The 13,252-nt window shown below is 40.7% G+C and overlaps 2 protein-coding genes across 2 annotated transcripts; one reads left to right on the top strand and one right to left on the bottom strand.

The window, feature by feature from the left end:
• The first annotated feature begins 742 nt into the window (after positions 1-742).
• Positions 743-6,261, top strand: LOC111646941 (uncharacterized). Its single transcript, XM_023396537.2, has 4 exons — positions 743-836; positions 1,414-2,495; positions 3,691-3,819; positions 5,472-6,261. Exons 1-4 carry the CDS (start codon positions 788-790, stop codon positions 5,526-5,528), a joined length of 1,317 nt encoding a protein of 438 aa, XP_023252305.1. The 5' UTR covers positions 743-787; the 3' UTR covers positions 5,529-6,261.
• Positions 6,262-11,208: 4,947 nt separating this feature from the next.
• On the bottom strand, positions 11,209-13,246 carry LOC111646919 (m7GpppN-mRNA hydrolase NUDT17-like). The gene is made up of 5 exons (XM_023396500.2): positions 13,098-13,246; positions 12,868-12,960; positions 12,123-12,221; positions 11,804-11,937; positions 11,209-11,518 (listed from the first exon to the last, which is right to left on the bottom strand). The coding sequence occupies exons 3-5, from the start codon at positions 12,204-12,206 to the stop codon at positions 11,353-11,355; spliced, it is 384 nt and encodes a 127-aa protein (XP_023252268.2). The 5' UTR covers positions 12,207-12,221; positions 12,868-12,960; positions 13,098-13,246; the 3' UTR covers positions 11,209-11,352.
• Between the last annotated feature and the right edge of the window lie 6 nt (positions 13,247-13,252).

Below are 13,252 nucleotides of genomic sequence, written 5' to 3'. Positions count from 1 at the left end.
TGGTGCTTGAATAGCAGCAGTGGTGGTTTTGTCATCTTTGGTGACTAAGGTCAAAGGTCACGGTTACCACAGAAAATACACAAATGGTTAACATTTTATATGACTCTAGATAAACAGGGATGTAACCTGAAAGTAGTCTGAGTGGCGGAGGGATACAACCGTGGTTGGCCGAGGAGGTGGTTTTAGTTTCCAGATGAGATCTGGAAGGACGTTGATGTTTCTTTTTTGAATTCTCCTTTTCTTCATCCTTCTTCTTCATCGGTGTGTTCAAGTGTCTTTCCGTGTGTGGTGAAAAATCTAACGTGTCATTGTTAAGAACACGCGCACGTGTTGTTGGTCTCCTGGATCTCCTGCATGGATCATCCCAGCTGAAGGAGCAAGATCCAGCCTTTCACTTGCCATCGCTTTACAGCTCCATATGAGCGGCTGGAGGAGGAGCCAGTCTGTTCTGCTTTCAACCTTAATGGCTGCTGTGGTTTTCAGCATCACATGGAACGGACCTTTCCCCTGGGAGACAGAGAGAAATAAAGATACAGGTAAAAGCAGGAAACTGGTTTAAATAATGATCCAGCACTAAACAAGCAGACTGTGACCACAGAGTGGAGCCCTGAGCCTGCTGGAACACCCAGGGTGCTTTGAGGGTGAGCCGGCCCCTCCCTCTCTCCCTCCTCCACCTGTGTGCAGGTGAGACAGGTGTATAAAGGAGTCTTTCTCTGGATGGAAACAGACTCCAGCAGCCGCTCACACTGAGATCTTTGTCACAAACTGTCGGATTTCCTGCAGAAAGATGGAGACGCTGCTCGCTCTCTGCATTGCTGTCACCTTCACCACCTCAGGTAAGAAAAACAGCTCACCTTCCTTCACAGCTTCATCCTTTTTACACTTTTCTGATGGTTTGTTTCACTGAGGCTCAAAGAGGAATGAAGAATGAATCTGTAGACGACAGAAAACCTCGAAACAGCTCGAACAATGGAGGTCAGAGAGAGAGAGAGAGAGAGAGAGAGAGAGAGAGAGAGAGAGAGAGAGAGAGAGAGAGAGAGAGAGAGAGAGCAGCTTATAGACTGAGGGAACGAAAAGCTTGAGGTGGGCGGGGCTTATATGTATAAAATCTTGTTAAAGGCTGCAACTATTGATTATTATTATTATCATTATTTCTATTATTATTTTCTAATCAGCTGATTCATTGTTCAGTTTCTAAAACGTCAGAAAACAGAATTTCCATAATCCAGGGTGAAGTCTTCAGAGGTCTTATAGATTCTGTTTGATTCGATTATGGTAACAACTAATGATAATTTTTTTCATTATTGATTAATCTGCTGCTGCTGAAGAACCAATCAATCAATCATCAAACCTGTAGATTCACTTTGTCATTGGACCAGTAATCACTCACTAATCACCCTCGCTTTACTTTAGTGTCTTCCAATACAACTCACGTTGCCATGACAACCACCTCACCATCGGTCAACAGCAGTCAGGATGTTTCTACACAGCATGTATCCATGACAACTGACCACACCGGAGCAGCCATCAAGACAGGAACCAGTCCCAACAATGGGAACACAACAACACATGGATCCACCAGTCTGCCCAGTGTCACCATGACAACAGAAACCAGTAACCACACAACAGCGCCGCAGTCTGATGTAACCACAGTAACCAGACACACTGTGAACTCCACCCGCAGAGAAACCAACTCCACCTCTGACCACACACCAACGCCGCCTGAACCCCACGTCAACACCACAGCTGGTCCCAACGTCACCCAGTCCAGTTCCAGTCCCACCAGTCCCACCAGTAACACCACAGCAGCAACACATGGACCCCACAACACCACAGCTGGTCCCAACGTCACCCAGTCCAGTCCCAGTCCCACCAGTAACACCACAGCAGCAACACATGGACCCCACAACACCACAGCTGGTCCCAACGTCACCCAGTCCAGTCCCAGTCCCACCAGTAACACCACAGCAGCAACACATGGACCCCACAACACCACAGCTGGTCCCAACGTCACCCAGTCCAGTCCCAGTCCCACCAGTAACACCACAGCAGCAACACATGGACCCCACAACACCACAGCTGGTCCCAACGTCACCCAGTCCAGTCCCAGTCCCACCAGTAACACCACAGCAACAACACACAACAAGACAAGAGCTCCCAATGTTACCATGACAACCACCTCTCAACACCACACTACAAGGAATACCGTAACAAGTACGGCCAACATCACACACGCTGCCTCAACCAGTTCCCCCGGCAACAACACCCACGTCCATCCCACTGTGACGACAACCACTGGAACCATGGCAACGAGGACTGGGAGTACCACAGGCAGCAGCTCACCTGTTTCTGTTTCCCCGAACAAACCAATCACATCCGGGAGTACGACACCACCTGCAGCCGGCGGTGGAGGTGGCGTACCTGGGTGGGGGATAGCTCTGCTGGTTCTGGCAGCTCTGGTTCTGCTGCTACTGATTCTGCTGCTGGTAGCACTGGTGAGCACACACACACACACAAACACACACACACACAAACACACACACACACAAACACACACACAGAATATAAAATTATATTTTATTTAAATCATCTTTGAGAATGAGACGATTGAGGAAATTAATGTGAAACTAATCAAAATGTTAATGAAACTGACATCATGAGTTTCTAACCAACACCACTTCATACAGGCGCACACCTCCCTTTAACTACAGCCACAAATCTAACAGTCCTGAGTACACAACCAGTCAGTGAACAACCAGTCAGTACACAACCAGTCAGTAAACAACCAGTCAGTAAACAACCAGTCAGTACACAACCAGTCAGTACACAACCAGTCAGTACACAACCAGTCAGTACACAACCATTCAGTACACAACCAGTCAGTACACAACCATTCAGTAAACAACCAGTCAGTACACAACCAGTCAGTACACAACCAGTCAGTGAACAACCAGTCAGTACACAACCAGTCAGTGAACAACCAGTCAGTACACAACTAAGTGTGAGTACAGATATTGTATTCCTGTAATATTTCTTTTTGTCATTTATTTTTCTCAGGTCTCACTTGTAAATGAGATCTTGATCTCAATGTGACTTCCTGATTAAATAAAGTATAAATAAAATAATGTAGAAACTGCAGCTGGGACACAAAAGGGGACACAACAGAATCTGAAGCAACATGATGAGGGACAAAACGAAGCTAAATGTAAATGCTGTTGTAAAGTAGTGGAACCAACCGACCAGGAAGTGAACAGAGAAGTTCCAGAGCAGTAAAGTAACTTCACCTGTCACCTCAGTGAGAACAGGGAAGTCAGACAGTGAAGAGAGACGGACTAAAACATTGCTGGCTTCAGTCTGGACATGAGATTTGTTGACGATACACATTTCACGTGTCATCAGTCGTGTACCTGAACGCCTCATGTGGAAAGACAGAGGGGGGACTGAAGCTGCTGCTGCTTTCACTGCACTTTCTGTTTAGAAAAAGTTCTTGAAAAGCTGATATCAGAGTTTCCCACCACCGTACCTCAACGTTCAACAACTAAAGCTACAGACAGTTATCAACCAGACACAGAGGTGAAGTACTTCTAATGACGACGGATCACATTCCCGAAGTCATCCAGGTTTTCAAATGTGTGTATGTAAAACAGATCTCGTCATATAACTGACAATATTGACACTTCTCCTCTCCAGCTTGTGTGGTGCTGCTGCTGTAGGGGGCGCTACAAGGGCTTCAGTCCCTACGACCAGCTGACCCACAGAGACGACATCCCTCTGTACACCACCCACAGCCGCTTCGAAGGACCCAACAGGAGACCATACGTAAGTCCAATTTCCAAAATGTCAGCCGCTTATGTCCTGACAAGGACAGTGATCTGTCAAGAACTAGTCCTCAATGGGACAAATGACAACACTAATGTCTCCACGAGGACGGTAGTCTGCCAGGAGCTGGTCTCAGAAGGACATATCATGAGGTTAATGTCCTTACAAGGACTTATCACAATCTAAATGTCCTCACAAGGACAGTAGTCTACTGGGAGCTGGTCTCACAAGGACATATCATGAGGTTAAGGTCCTCACAAGCACAGTGGTTAATCAGGAGCTGGTCCTCACAAATAGACACACATAGAGCAGAGTGTGTGTTGGTTGTGTCTTTGTGTGTTGTAATGTGATGCCTGGGAAAGTGTCTCTTCCCTGCAGCAGAACACAGTTCATTCATTTACATTGATGCAGTCACTTTCTTCTCACCTGTTAGACTTCAGCAGAACCACAGAAGAAACTGCAGCTCCAGTATCACCTGTGAACCGCAGCAGATTTATTTAATGAAAATCCTGTACAACATCTACACAGCTTAATGAGGACAAGAGAATAAACCCTGGACATTAGAAGCCTCTCAGTTTGTATTACACAGTGTTAGACATCTCGTCCCCGTAGTTCAGGTGTGACGTACATTCAGGTGTGTCTGTGGAAAGTACAGTAATCGGTATTCAATTGTTCAGTCACAGTCAACATTTACACAGGAAACATGGATAATAATGGAAACACCTCCCTGTGATGTGATTAATGCAAACACAACAATAGACACATGGACACACACACTGTGTAAGTGTTTAGTGACTGTACAAACGAACTCCGAGCGATTTATCACTCAGTAAATCATTACTGTCACTCATAGCTGAGATGTGTCGGTATCACGCCTGTTACTAACCTCATGTAACTACAGTATCTTATTAACTATTAACTTTGTTATTTATTCATAACACATTAGTACCACATGGTTATATGTTCATAACATTATAACTAGTTTACATTTACTAACTTCAGTAGATTCTTATTTTAAACTAATGTCCCTAATGTTTATATATATTATCATTTATCAATAGTAGTGAAAGATCATTAATTCTAAAAACTGGTTATTTTCACTGTTAGGATTCGCCTCTTACTATTACGTCATTGTCCTGTTACTTAGCAACTGTTATATACTGTTATCTTTCTTATGTAAATGATCTTGATAACTATTAGTTGTACTTTTAGTCTTACTGACTGTAAGTCTTAAACTCTTACACTCTTACATTAAAATGAACGTTTTAGTGAAGGAAGATCAAATGTAAAATCTTTTTAAGTTAGAACACATCAGTATCCATTAGTAAGATCATTATTATTATCTCTGTGCTGTACTTCCCACTGACCACATCAGCTCCAATACTCTGCCAATACTTGATCAAATGTTTTGAACAGCTAATGGACAAGTTTTGCAGAGAGAAGAGAAACATATTTATTAATTATTATTTAATGAACTGAACTGAATGAGCAGAGATCCAGGACACGTTTAGATGTAGTAACGGCCTCGCTCCATTACGAGAGAGAAAATAAACACCTTCCGACAACAAGTCCGAGAAGGTGCAGAGAGGATTTCTGAACATGTAAATAATAACTCTGCCCTCGACGCTCATCCCATGATTCATGTTTTTCAGGATGAATTGGAAAAGCCGACGAAGAACCGGACAGGGACGTACACGGTCAACCGATAGTGACACTTCACGGCCCATTAACTGGCAGAAAAAAGACCAGCAATTAACAAAATCGCATTGACGAAAATCTATACATAAAACTGTTTTTAAAATTTATATGTTGTTTTGTTTTAACATTCGACATTGTTAGTGTTCATCTAATTAGCTTTTATTTTTTGTCTCTAAAGCACTGTGCAGCTCCATATCTTAAAATAAACAACAAAATAAACAAAGAAAACTCTACAACCTATACCACCCTTATTTTTTACATTATAATATACTGCTGCTATATTTCATACATCTTAAAAACTTGATAAATTGCTTGATTTACAACAATCACTTTCATTACTATTGTATTTTTCAATATTTTCACTTTTTATTAGATATTCTTACTAATATCACTATTACATATTTTCTGTATAAGTATTTTAGAATAATGCTGATTGTTAAACATCCTAATTTAATTGACTTGATCTTCTGTTCGACATAAAGACAGTGTTGTGAATATTATCATGACGTTCATTATTTGCTCATGATTATTGCCACTGCTATAACTGCTACTAATATTTATAACAATTTTTTTCATCTATTGGCTCTTTATATTTTGTACATCTTAAAAACCTTTTTGATAAAATAATCTTATATTTCTATATTCCCTATTATTTCATCAACAATATTATTTTATTTTTACTTTCTTTTAAATTTTGAGATATTTCTGTCACTATTACAGTTTTTGCTGTATATATTTTAGCATTCAAATAATTATTATTTGTTATATATTTAAATCTTTTTTATAATAACTGACTGTATGTTTATGTAACAGTTACTGTTTATGATTATGTGTTTCTTTTATTTTCATTTTAAAGGTGAGATCATGACCACCACTAATACTAAAAATATTAGTGGTGGTCATGATCCCACTATTAGTAATATTTTTTTCATATTTCCATTTATTGGCTCTAATAATTACATTTTGTATATTTCAAAGTGTTTAAAACAAACAAATTCTATATTCATCCCTATATTTCCACTATTGTATTTTTCTATTGTAATTTGATGTGCTGTTATTGTCCAGTTTTTCTATTTATATATTTTAGAATTGGAAAAATAATATCAACTGAACATTAAATTAATTTTAAAGAACATGTTAGATATTCATATGTATGATCTGCTACAGTACTATAATCATTCCTGTGACCATTATAATACTACTTGTTATTTTGTTTTTTATTATTATTTTATATTATATATAAATACTCTTATATTTTATTTTAGAATGATAATTCCACTATGAATGTTCACGCTGAGAGTTTCATATGAAACTCACTGCTGATAATTAAGTTTTATATTTTCTTTTTTAAGTATTTTGAGATTATTGCCACTGAGTCATTCAAGTCCATTAATTAAGCTTTTGGTTTTTGCTTGTACATCTCAAAAACTGGTCTGATAGAATGTTTAATATGATACTATAATCACTTTTATTATGTTACCAATATTATTATATTATATTTTCTTTTGTGAGGTGTTTAAGCTGCCACTGGTGTTAATAATCATATTTCCATTCACTGTCTGTCCTCAGTGTTCAGTTTGGCAGCAGCTTCACCCTCCCAGTTTGTTCTGTATTGTGTTTGCAGCAGGACATTTTCCAGAGGGAAAGTGGATCTTCTTTGTCGCAGGTTTAATTCCTCTTTTTCAACCAAAATCCAGGCTTAATTTTCCTTCAACAAAAGCGTTCAGTCACAAAGAGCTTCACACAGACAGAGAGGGAGGAGGAGGAGGAGGAGGTGTGGAGGGAGGTGGAGCAGCTGAGGAATGTACGAGCTGTGTTTGATATGAGGGTGATGGAGCTGATATGGACATAAAGAAGTCTGGGCTGGGCTCTGCGGCGTGAGTCAGTCAACATCAGACTGATTAATCACCAACAGAGAGAAATGTTCAGCAAGACTCGAACTCTCTCATCTCAAGTCTCATTTTCATTTCTGTGGGTTTGTTTGTTGAACTGTGTTTAACTATTTTGAATAAATGTCACATAATATTGAGTGTTTCCAAACTTTTTTCTTTATGAGCAAGAAGAACCTTGGTATAAGTTTTTATCTCTATTTAATATTGTTAATTTTCCTCTATCCCGTCTTCTCTTAGGTGTTTTTACACATTTGATCTCCTCATTTTACATTTTAGATTCATCTTTATGTTCATTTCATATACATTATTATATACATTTTGCATTTTATATGTATTCGTCTTCCTGATTATTATTATTACAGAAACTGGGGTTCTGTTAACAATAGTCAATAATTTATATTATTGATAGAACCCCAGTCTCTGTCTACATGTCCAAAGTCATTGCACTTTTTAAATTAGAGACAAAGATACTGACAGGTCGTGATGTTTTCTGTCACACGCTGCTTTTAATTAAATTTTATTATAGCACCAGATCATAACGTACTGCCTCGTTGGGTTTGAGAGGAGAAGACTTGTAGACGCCCTCTGTCTGATCAGACTGTAGAGCCTCTGGTTAACGAAACATGACCACAGGAAGTGTTCTGACATGATGTATTAATATGGTCATGGATGCTACTACATTTTTAATGTGCATTTTTCAACCATCAGAGTGACCGAGTGGAAAGACTTGAAGAGTAAACCATCAATAACACTATCAACATTACAGCTAACCATCTACATAAAACCAGCATCGTAAAGTACAGTAAGGTAACCCACATGACGTACCTCCTCGCTCTAACGGCTGCTCTGTGTACAGCAGGTGTGTGAACCAATCAGGGCCAAGACTGATGATGACTTGTATTTACTATGGCCAGGAGTAGCATCTGGAATTTAAGAGAAAGAACAGGAAATGGAACAAAAGAAAAAAGGGTGGGCAGCATGTTGTCAGTGTTTGATGGTGTTTACCGTGATTGACAGGTGTGTCAGCCTGGTACAGTCAGGTGTGGAGGTTGCTGCTTGCTCGTATCACGTCAGCTCCACCCACTCCTCCTCCTCTCTCGCCACATTATGATTCAACATCGTCTCTTCAGAAACCTGTGAAACACCAAGACAAAACCCTTAAACTGACTGAACTCACAGTTTCAACATGATGTAAGATGTGTGTATAAATACACACTGACTGATGGGGGGGGGGGGGGGGGGGGGGGGTCAGGGCTTGGCTTTGCTGTCAACATCCTGTTGACTTTTAATTTTAATTCACAGCTCACGTGTCTGTGGGCGGGTCACACAGGTACAGGTACATTCAGGTAGACTGGAACTAAGGTTTAGTTCTGCTGGACTGAAGAGTTAAGACTTTTATCACATTTAAGTACATAATATATTTTATATATTCTAAAGCCTTTGTTGAGGAAACTGAAGTCAAAAGATCTGCAGATACGATCTGAAAACTCAAGAAAGAAAGAAAATTATAGAATATTATTATATTATCATATGAAATGAATTATGATTAGTTTGAAACAACTGCAACTGAATTATGAGACAGACAGAAAGACAGACAGATAGACAGACAGACAGATAGATAGACAAAACAAAACAATTGTCAACAAACATGGTCACTTTCTATGGACTCACTGGGCTCAGCTGTTTTTCACTTCCTGTCAGCAGTGATTCACCTGAACGCCTCAGACTCCTTCAGTCCCTGCAGCTCTGGATGAAGTCAGGGCCCTCGTTTACAAGAATCTAATTACACTAATGACTTAAAAAGACAGTTTCACATTAAGACAAGCGTCATTTTTCCTCCCGTCCATACTGCTCATTTACAAATCTCTTGGTAAAGCGCTGTAGACGAACAGTCCACAGTCCAATACGAATTCTGAAGTTCATCTGAAGCTAATATGAGTCTTTTAGACAATTCACTCTTTATTTTACTTTCTCACTGTCTGACTAGAAAGATGAAGTGATGACATCAACGCTGAGGGTTGGTGGTTTGAATCCTAGAGCAAACAGAAATCTCTGACCCTCACCTGAAACTATGATTTGACGTGGTTGTGATCTGGTCTGCAGCGCCGCCTACTGCTCTGAAGGCTCAGGTGCTGCAGGTAAATGTCAGGTGTGAGCACAGGTGAAGGTCCGCAGCAGAGAAAACAACACTAACTTCCGGCTGTACTGTTTCTGCTGCCAGAGAGGAGAACAGCTTCATGTCTGATTCAATAGCTCCATATCATTATATACATTATGAACTTCATTTTGATGTCAAGTACAAACCTGTAAAGTTTCATGCCTGTATCTCGCAGGTTGTGACACTATGGTGACAAGAAGTGATCATAGTATCATGAACATGTCGGTCACTTTAATGAGCATCAACATGTTCACAACAGTTTGTTCATCGGTGGACAACAAAGACATCTGATTCACACATTCATTTATTGCCTATTTAGGTTACCCATGCAGCCTAGGTTACCATGGTGATCTATCCGGTTACTGTAGTAATCTACCTGGTTACCATGGTGATATAACCAGCACATGAATGATCTACTCGGACCTAACCTACCTGGAATAAAGTGGGTCAGCACTGGAGAGACCAGAGAACCTGAGTTAAACCTGAAGAGAGCGGGAATACACACTGATCTCACTTTGTGTTTCAGGTGTAAGAATGTCATTTATAATATACAACAACTTGATCTGAGTCTCGCTGTGTCTCTGTAAATAATATGATAGAGAGAAGGTCTCGACCTGCTCTGTTTGGAAAGAACCTTGAAATAACTTATGTGGTGAATTGGCTCTATACAAATTAAAAATTAAAAAATAAATAAAAATTGACTTGATTTGACGGTACAGAATACACACACACACACACACACACACACACACACACACACACACACATATATATTGTGTTTTTTACTCACGTGATTTAAAGTCCGTTCTTCTTTCTTTCATGGCGGTGAACTTCTCCAAACCCACGATGTCCCGCGCTACTAGTTGCGATGCCGCCATTTTGTTTGTTTACTAACAGAACTTCTCCCGCCATCGCTGATCGCTAACAAGTCAGACAGAGATTAACTCGCCCTAACTCTTAAATTGCGTTGTTAATTACCGGCATTAACCGACGTCTCCACCGGGGGGCGCTGTTTCACCAACTTAAAGAGACTGAAAACTGGAAAAGAGATGCAACTGATTTTTAAGTATCTGTTGTTTAACTGACAAAGTTATCTGACGTTTTAATGAAAATGACACTGAGACATGAGAAATATTTTCATAGTTAAACTGGAAGTTTCACCTGAAGGTCCATTTAGTAGCTGATGGAAAAGACACGGATGTAAATAGGATCTGTCTGTTAGGTAACAAAATAAGAATATTAAATATCTTTAATTACATATGCAGAGAAACTGGGGTCATGAGTTTCCCCTCTTCTTGTGAAAATTCTTGTGAAACACTAAAAGGAAAGTTTCTAAGATTGTTTAAATTACTTGGAGTTATCATACTTTAATGATTCAACAGTGAAATTATATTTTCTGTTAATGTTATTTTTCAACATAAAGACCAATCTAGAGTCAGGAATATTTCTGCTGGGAAAAAAGTACATCCTTTGTATTCATACATTTCTTTCTTTTGTTGCCTTAAGATGAGCAAAATTTGAATATATTCAGTCTAAAATGCTGCATTCATCCCATTAAATACCCAGCGTGTGCACATTGTTAATTGGATACTAAGAATTCCCAATTAAGGCTAAGTGGTGTTGGTTAATGACACATTTCAGTCATTTCTTCAGCTGTTTTATTGAAAAACAAGACTTGAATTTAAAGTACATAAAAATCTAAGTGGCATTTACACAGACAGTCATTTCTCTGATGCTGAGCACTCCTTCCTGTCGCCTCCACAGTTAGGTTGTTGGGGTCAGAGGTCAGGGGTCAGGTGCCTCCAAGCTCCTCAGCCATAGCTCCAGGGCAAACTTTGTCCCGGTGCTGACCCGCTCCACATCAGGACCACAGGTCGGCGCTCGACTAACCAACACCTCCAGCGGCAGAGTAACGTCACTAAGAGCTCCGTCTGCAGACACCTGTGACACACTGGAAACACAACAGGAGGTCAAAGGTCAGGAGGAAGTCAAACACATCACAGATGAACTGAACAGCATCAGAACGACTTAATCAGAATCTTACTGTAAAATACTGTTTTGGGTTTTTAAGATTAGAGTAAAAATGTCGCACATTTAAAGGAGACTAGTTCCAAACCCAGTATGTAGCTGGACTGTGGATGGTCAGTGTGAAATGGGGGATGTAATTTCTGTCCAGAGACAGGGCTCCGGCTTTTAATTTAAAACACTGGCTCTTTGACAGTCGCAGCTGTGATACCTGATGCTGTTGGGCAGCTCGTCCAGTCGAACGTCTCCATCCTCTCCGTCCACGGCCGACACGATGGCTCTGACCAGTCGACTGTCGGCCCACAGACACGCGCTGACCTCAGCTGGAGACGGGCTCAGAGACGACTGCAGGGACGGGACGACAAGACAGGAGCTCGATCGAGTTATTACACTGTTACATGCAAACATTCAACGAGTGATTGTCAAGTCACCAAGTCATCCAGGTCAGTTCAAAGTCACTGAGAATGTTTCCAAATTCACGTTTACGCTCACGGTGAAGTCACAGAGATCATGTGTGAGTCAGTACGTACCTGCAGCTGCAGGTGAGAGAGGGAGGAGTGCAGCAGCATGTAGACGACTATGTGATGTCTCTGAGGAAGTCCTCTGGACAGCATGGGAGGATAAACAGACTGACAGACACACGGACAGAGGGTTCATTTTAGTGCAATACCTTTAATCACACCACAGTAATAATTAATAACTCTTGTTCTGTGTTTCTCTATGAGGAAGAGGTGATGGCATCAGTTCATCAGCTCGTATACACCGAACATGTTTTCAATCCCCTGCTCAACTTCAGCCAGTTCAGGAAGGTCAGTGAGTTTTGATTATAAATTCATCCAAAAATCATGACAATCACGTTGATGGTGAATCTGCACCGTTTTCATGGCACACTGAGAACAAACCAAAGCTAAACCTGAGGAGGAAAACACAGCTCCACAGATTATTCATTTACTTCACTTCCTGTCCCGTGTTTCTTTATCGAGCGCAGGAGGACACATTCCTTTTTTCCTCCACACAACATCCTGGGCTCTGACTTTCTGAGGTGGTGCCATAATAAAAAACCATGGCGTGAAGTTTCTATGTTTGTGCTTCTTATTTCAGTGACTGGGATTTTTTTGGTGAACAGAGATAACTGTAAAGATTACAACAAGCCCATTTTTTATCTTTGTAAAAGATGTATGCAGCAGGTCTACACTGAGCCTGAGGAAGAGGTCTCAAACCTTTGGATCGCTCTGTATGTCTCTCTATCAGCCCTCCTGTCTGTCAGTGTCTCACCTCCCACAGTCCCAGTATTTTTGGACAAACTTCATCTGATTCAAGTTTCAGTCCAGTTTCCTCCTGTAACTCCCTGAGGCCAGCGTCCAGCAGCTACACACACACACACACACACACACACACACACACACACACACACACACACACAAAATAAAAAATGTATTTAGTTTTCTAAAAAGAAGTCACACTGTGCAGCTGTCTCAAAAAATGATGTTCGCAAAGTTATTTACCGTCTCATCGGGCTCCACATGTCCACCTTGAAGACGTAAAACCAAAAGACAGGAGCATCAGAAAACACAAAAACACTCTGACAGAGGTGTGTGTGTGTGTGTGTGTGTGTGTGTGTGTGTGTGTGTGTGTGTGTGTGTGTGTGTGTGCGTGCGTG

Source organism: Seriola lalandi, unplaced genomic scaffold, assembly GCF_002814215.2.
Source record: "Seriola lalandi dorsalis isolate HSWRI2012SDOR001 ecotype SW California unplaced genomic scaffold, Sedor1 jcf7180002054978, whole genome shotgun sequence".
In the NCBI taxonomy this organism is placed as follows: Eukaryota; Metazoa; Chordata; class Actinopteri; order Carangiformes; family Carangidae; genus Seriola; species Seriola lalandi.
This window is presented reverse-complemented; position numbering and strand designations above follow the sequence as displayed.

Bases quoted from the DNA above. Each gene is read 5' to 3' on its own strand.
- LOC111646941 (XM_023396537.2), top strand. From the start codon at position 788: ATGGAGACGCTGCTCGCTCTCTGCATTGCTGTCACCTTCACCACCTCA. The intron at 2,496-3,690 runs GTGAGCACACAC...TCTCCTCTCCAG, and splicing joins TTCTGCTGCTGGTAGCACTG to CTTGTGTGGTGCTGCTGCTG. The intron at 3,820-5,471 runs GTAAGTCCAATT...CATGTTTTTCAG, and splicing joins GACCCAACAGGAGACCATAC to GATGAATTGGAAAAGCCGAC.
- LOC111646919 (XM_023396500.2), bottom strand. From the start codon at position 12,206: ATGCTGTCCAGAGGACTTCCTCAGAGACATCACATAGTCGTCTACATG. The intron at 11,938-12,122 runs GTACGTACTGAC...CCGTCCCTGCAG, and splicing joins TCTCTCACCTGCAGCTGCAG to TCGTCTCTGAGCCCGTCTCC. The intron at 11,519-11,803 runs GTATCACAGCTG...TTGTGTTTCCAG, and splicing joins GAGCTGCCCAACAGCATCAG to TGTGTCACAGGTGTCTGCAG.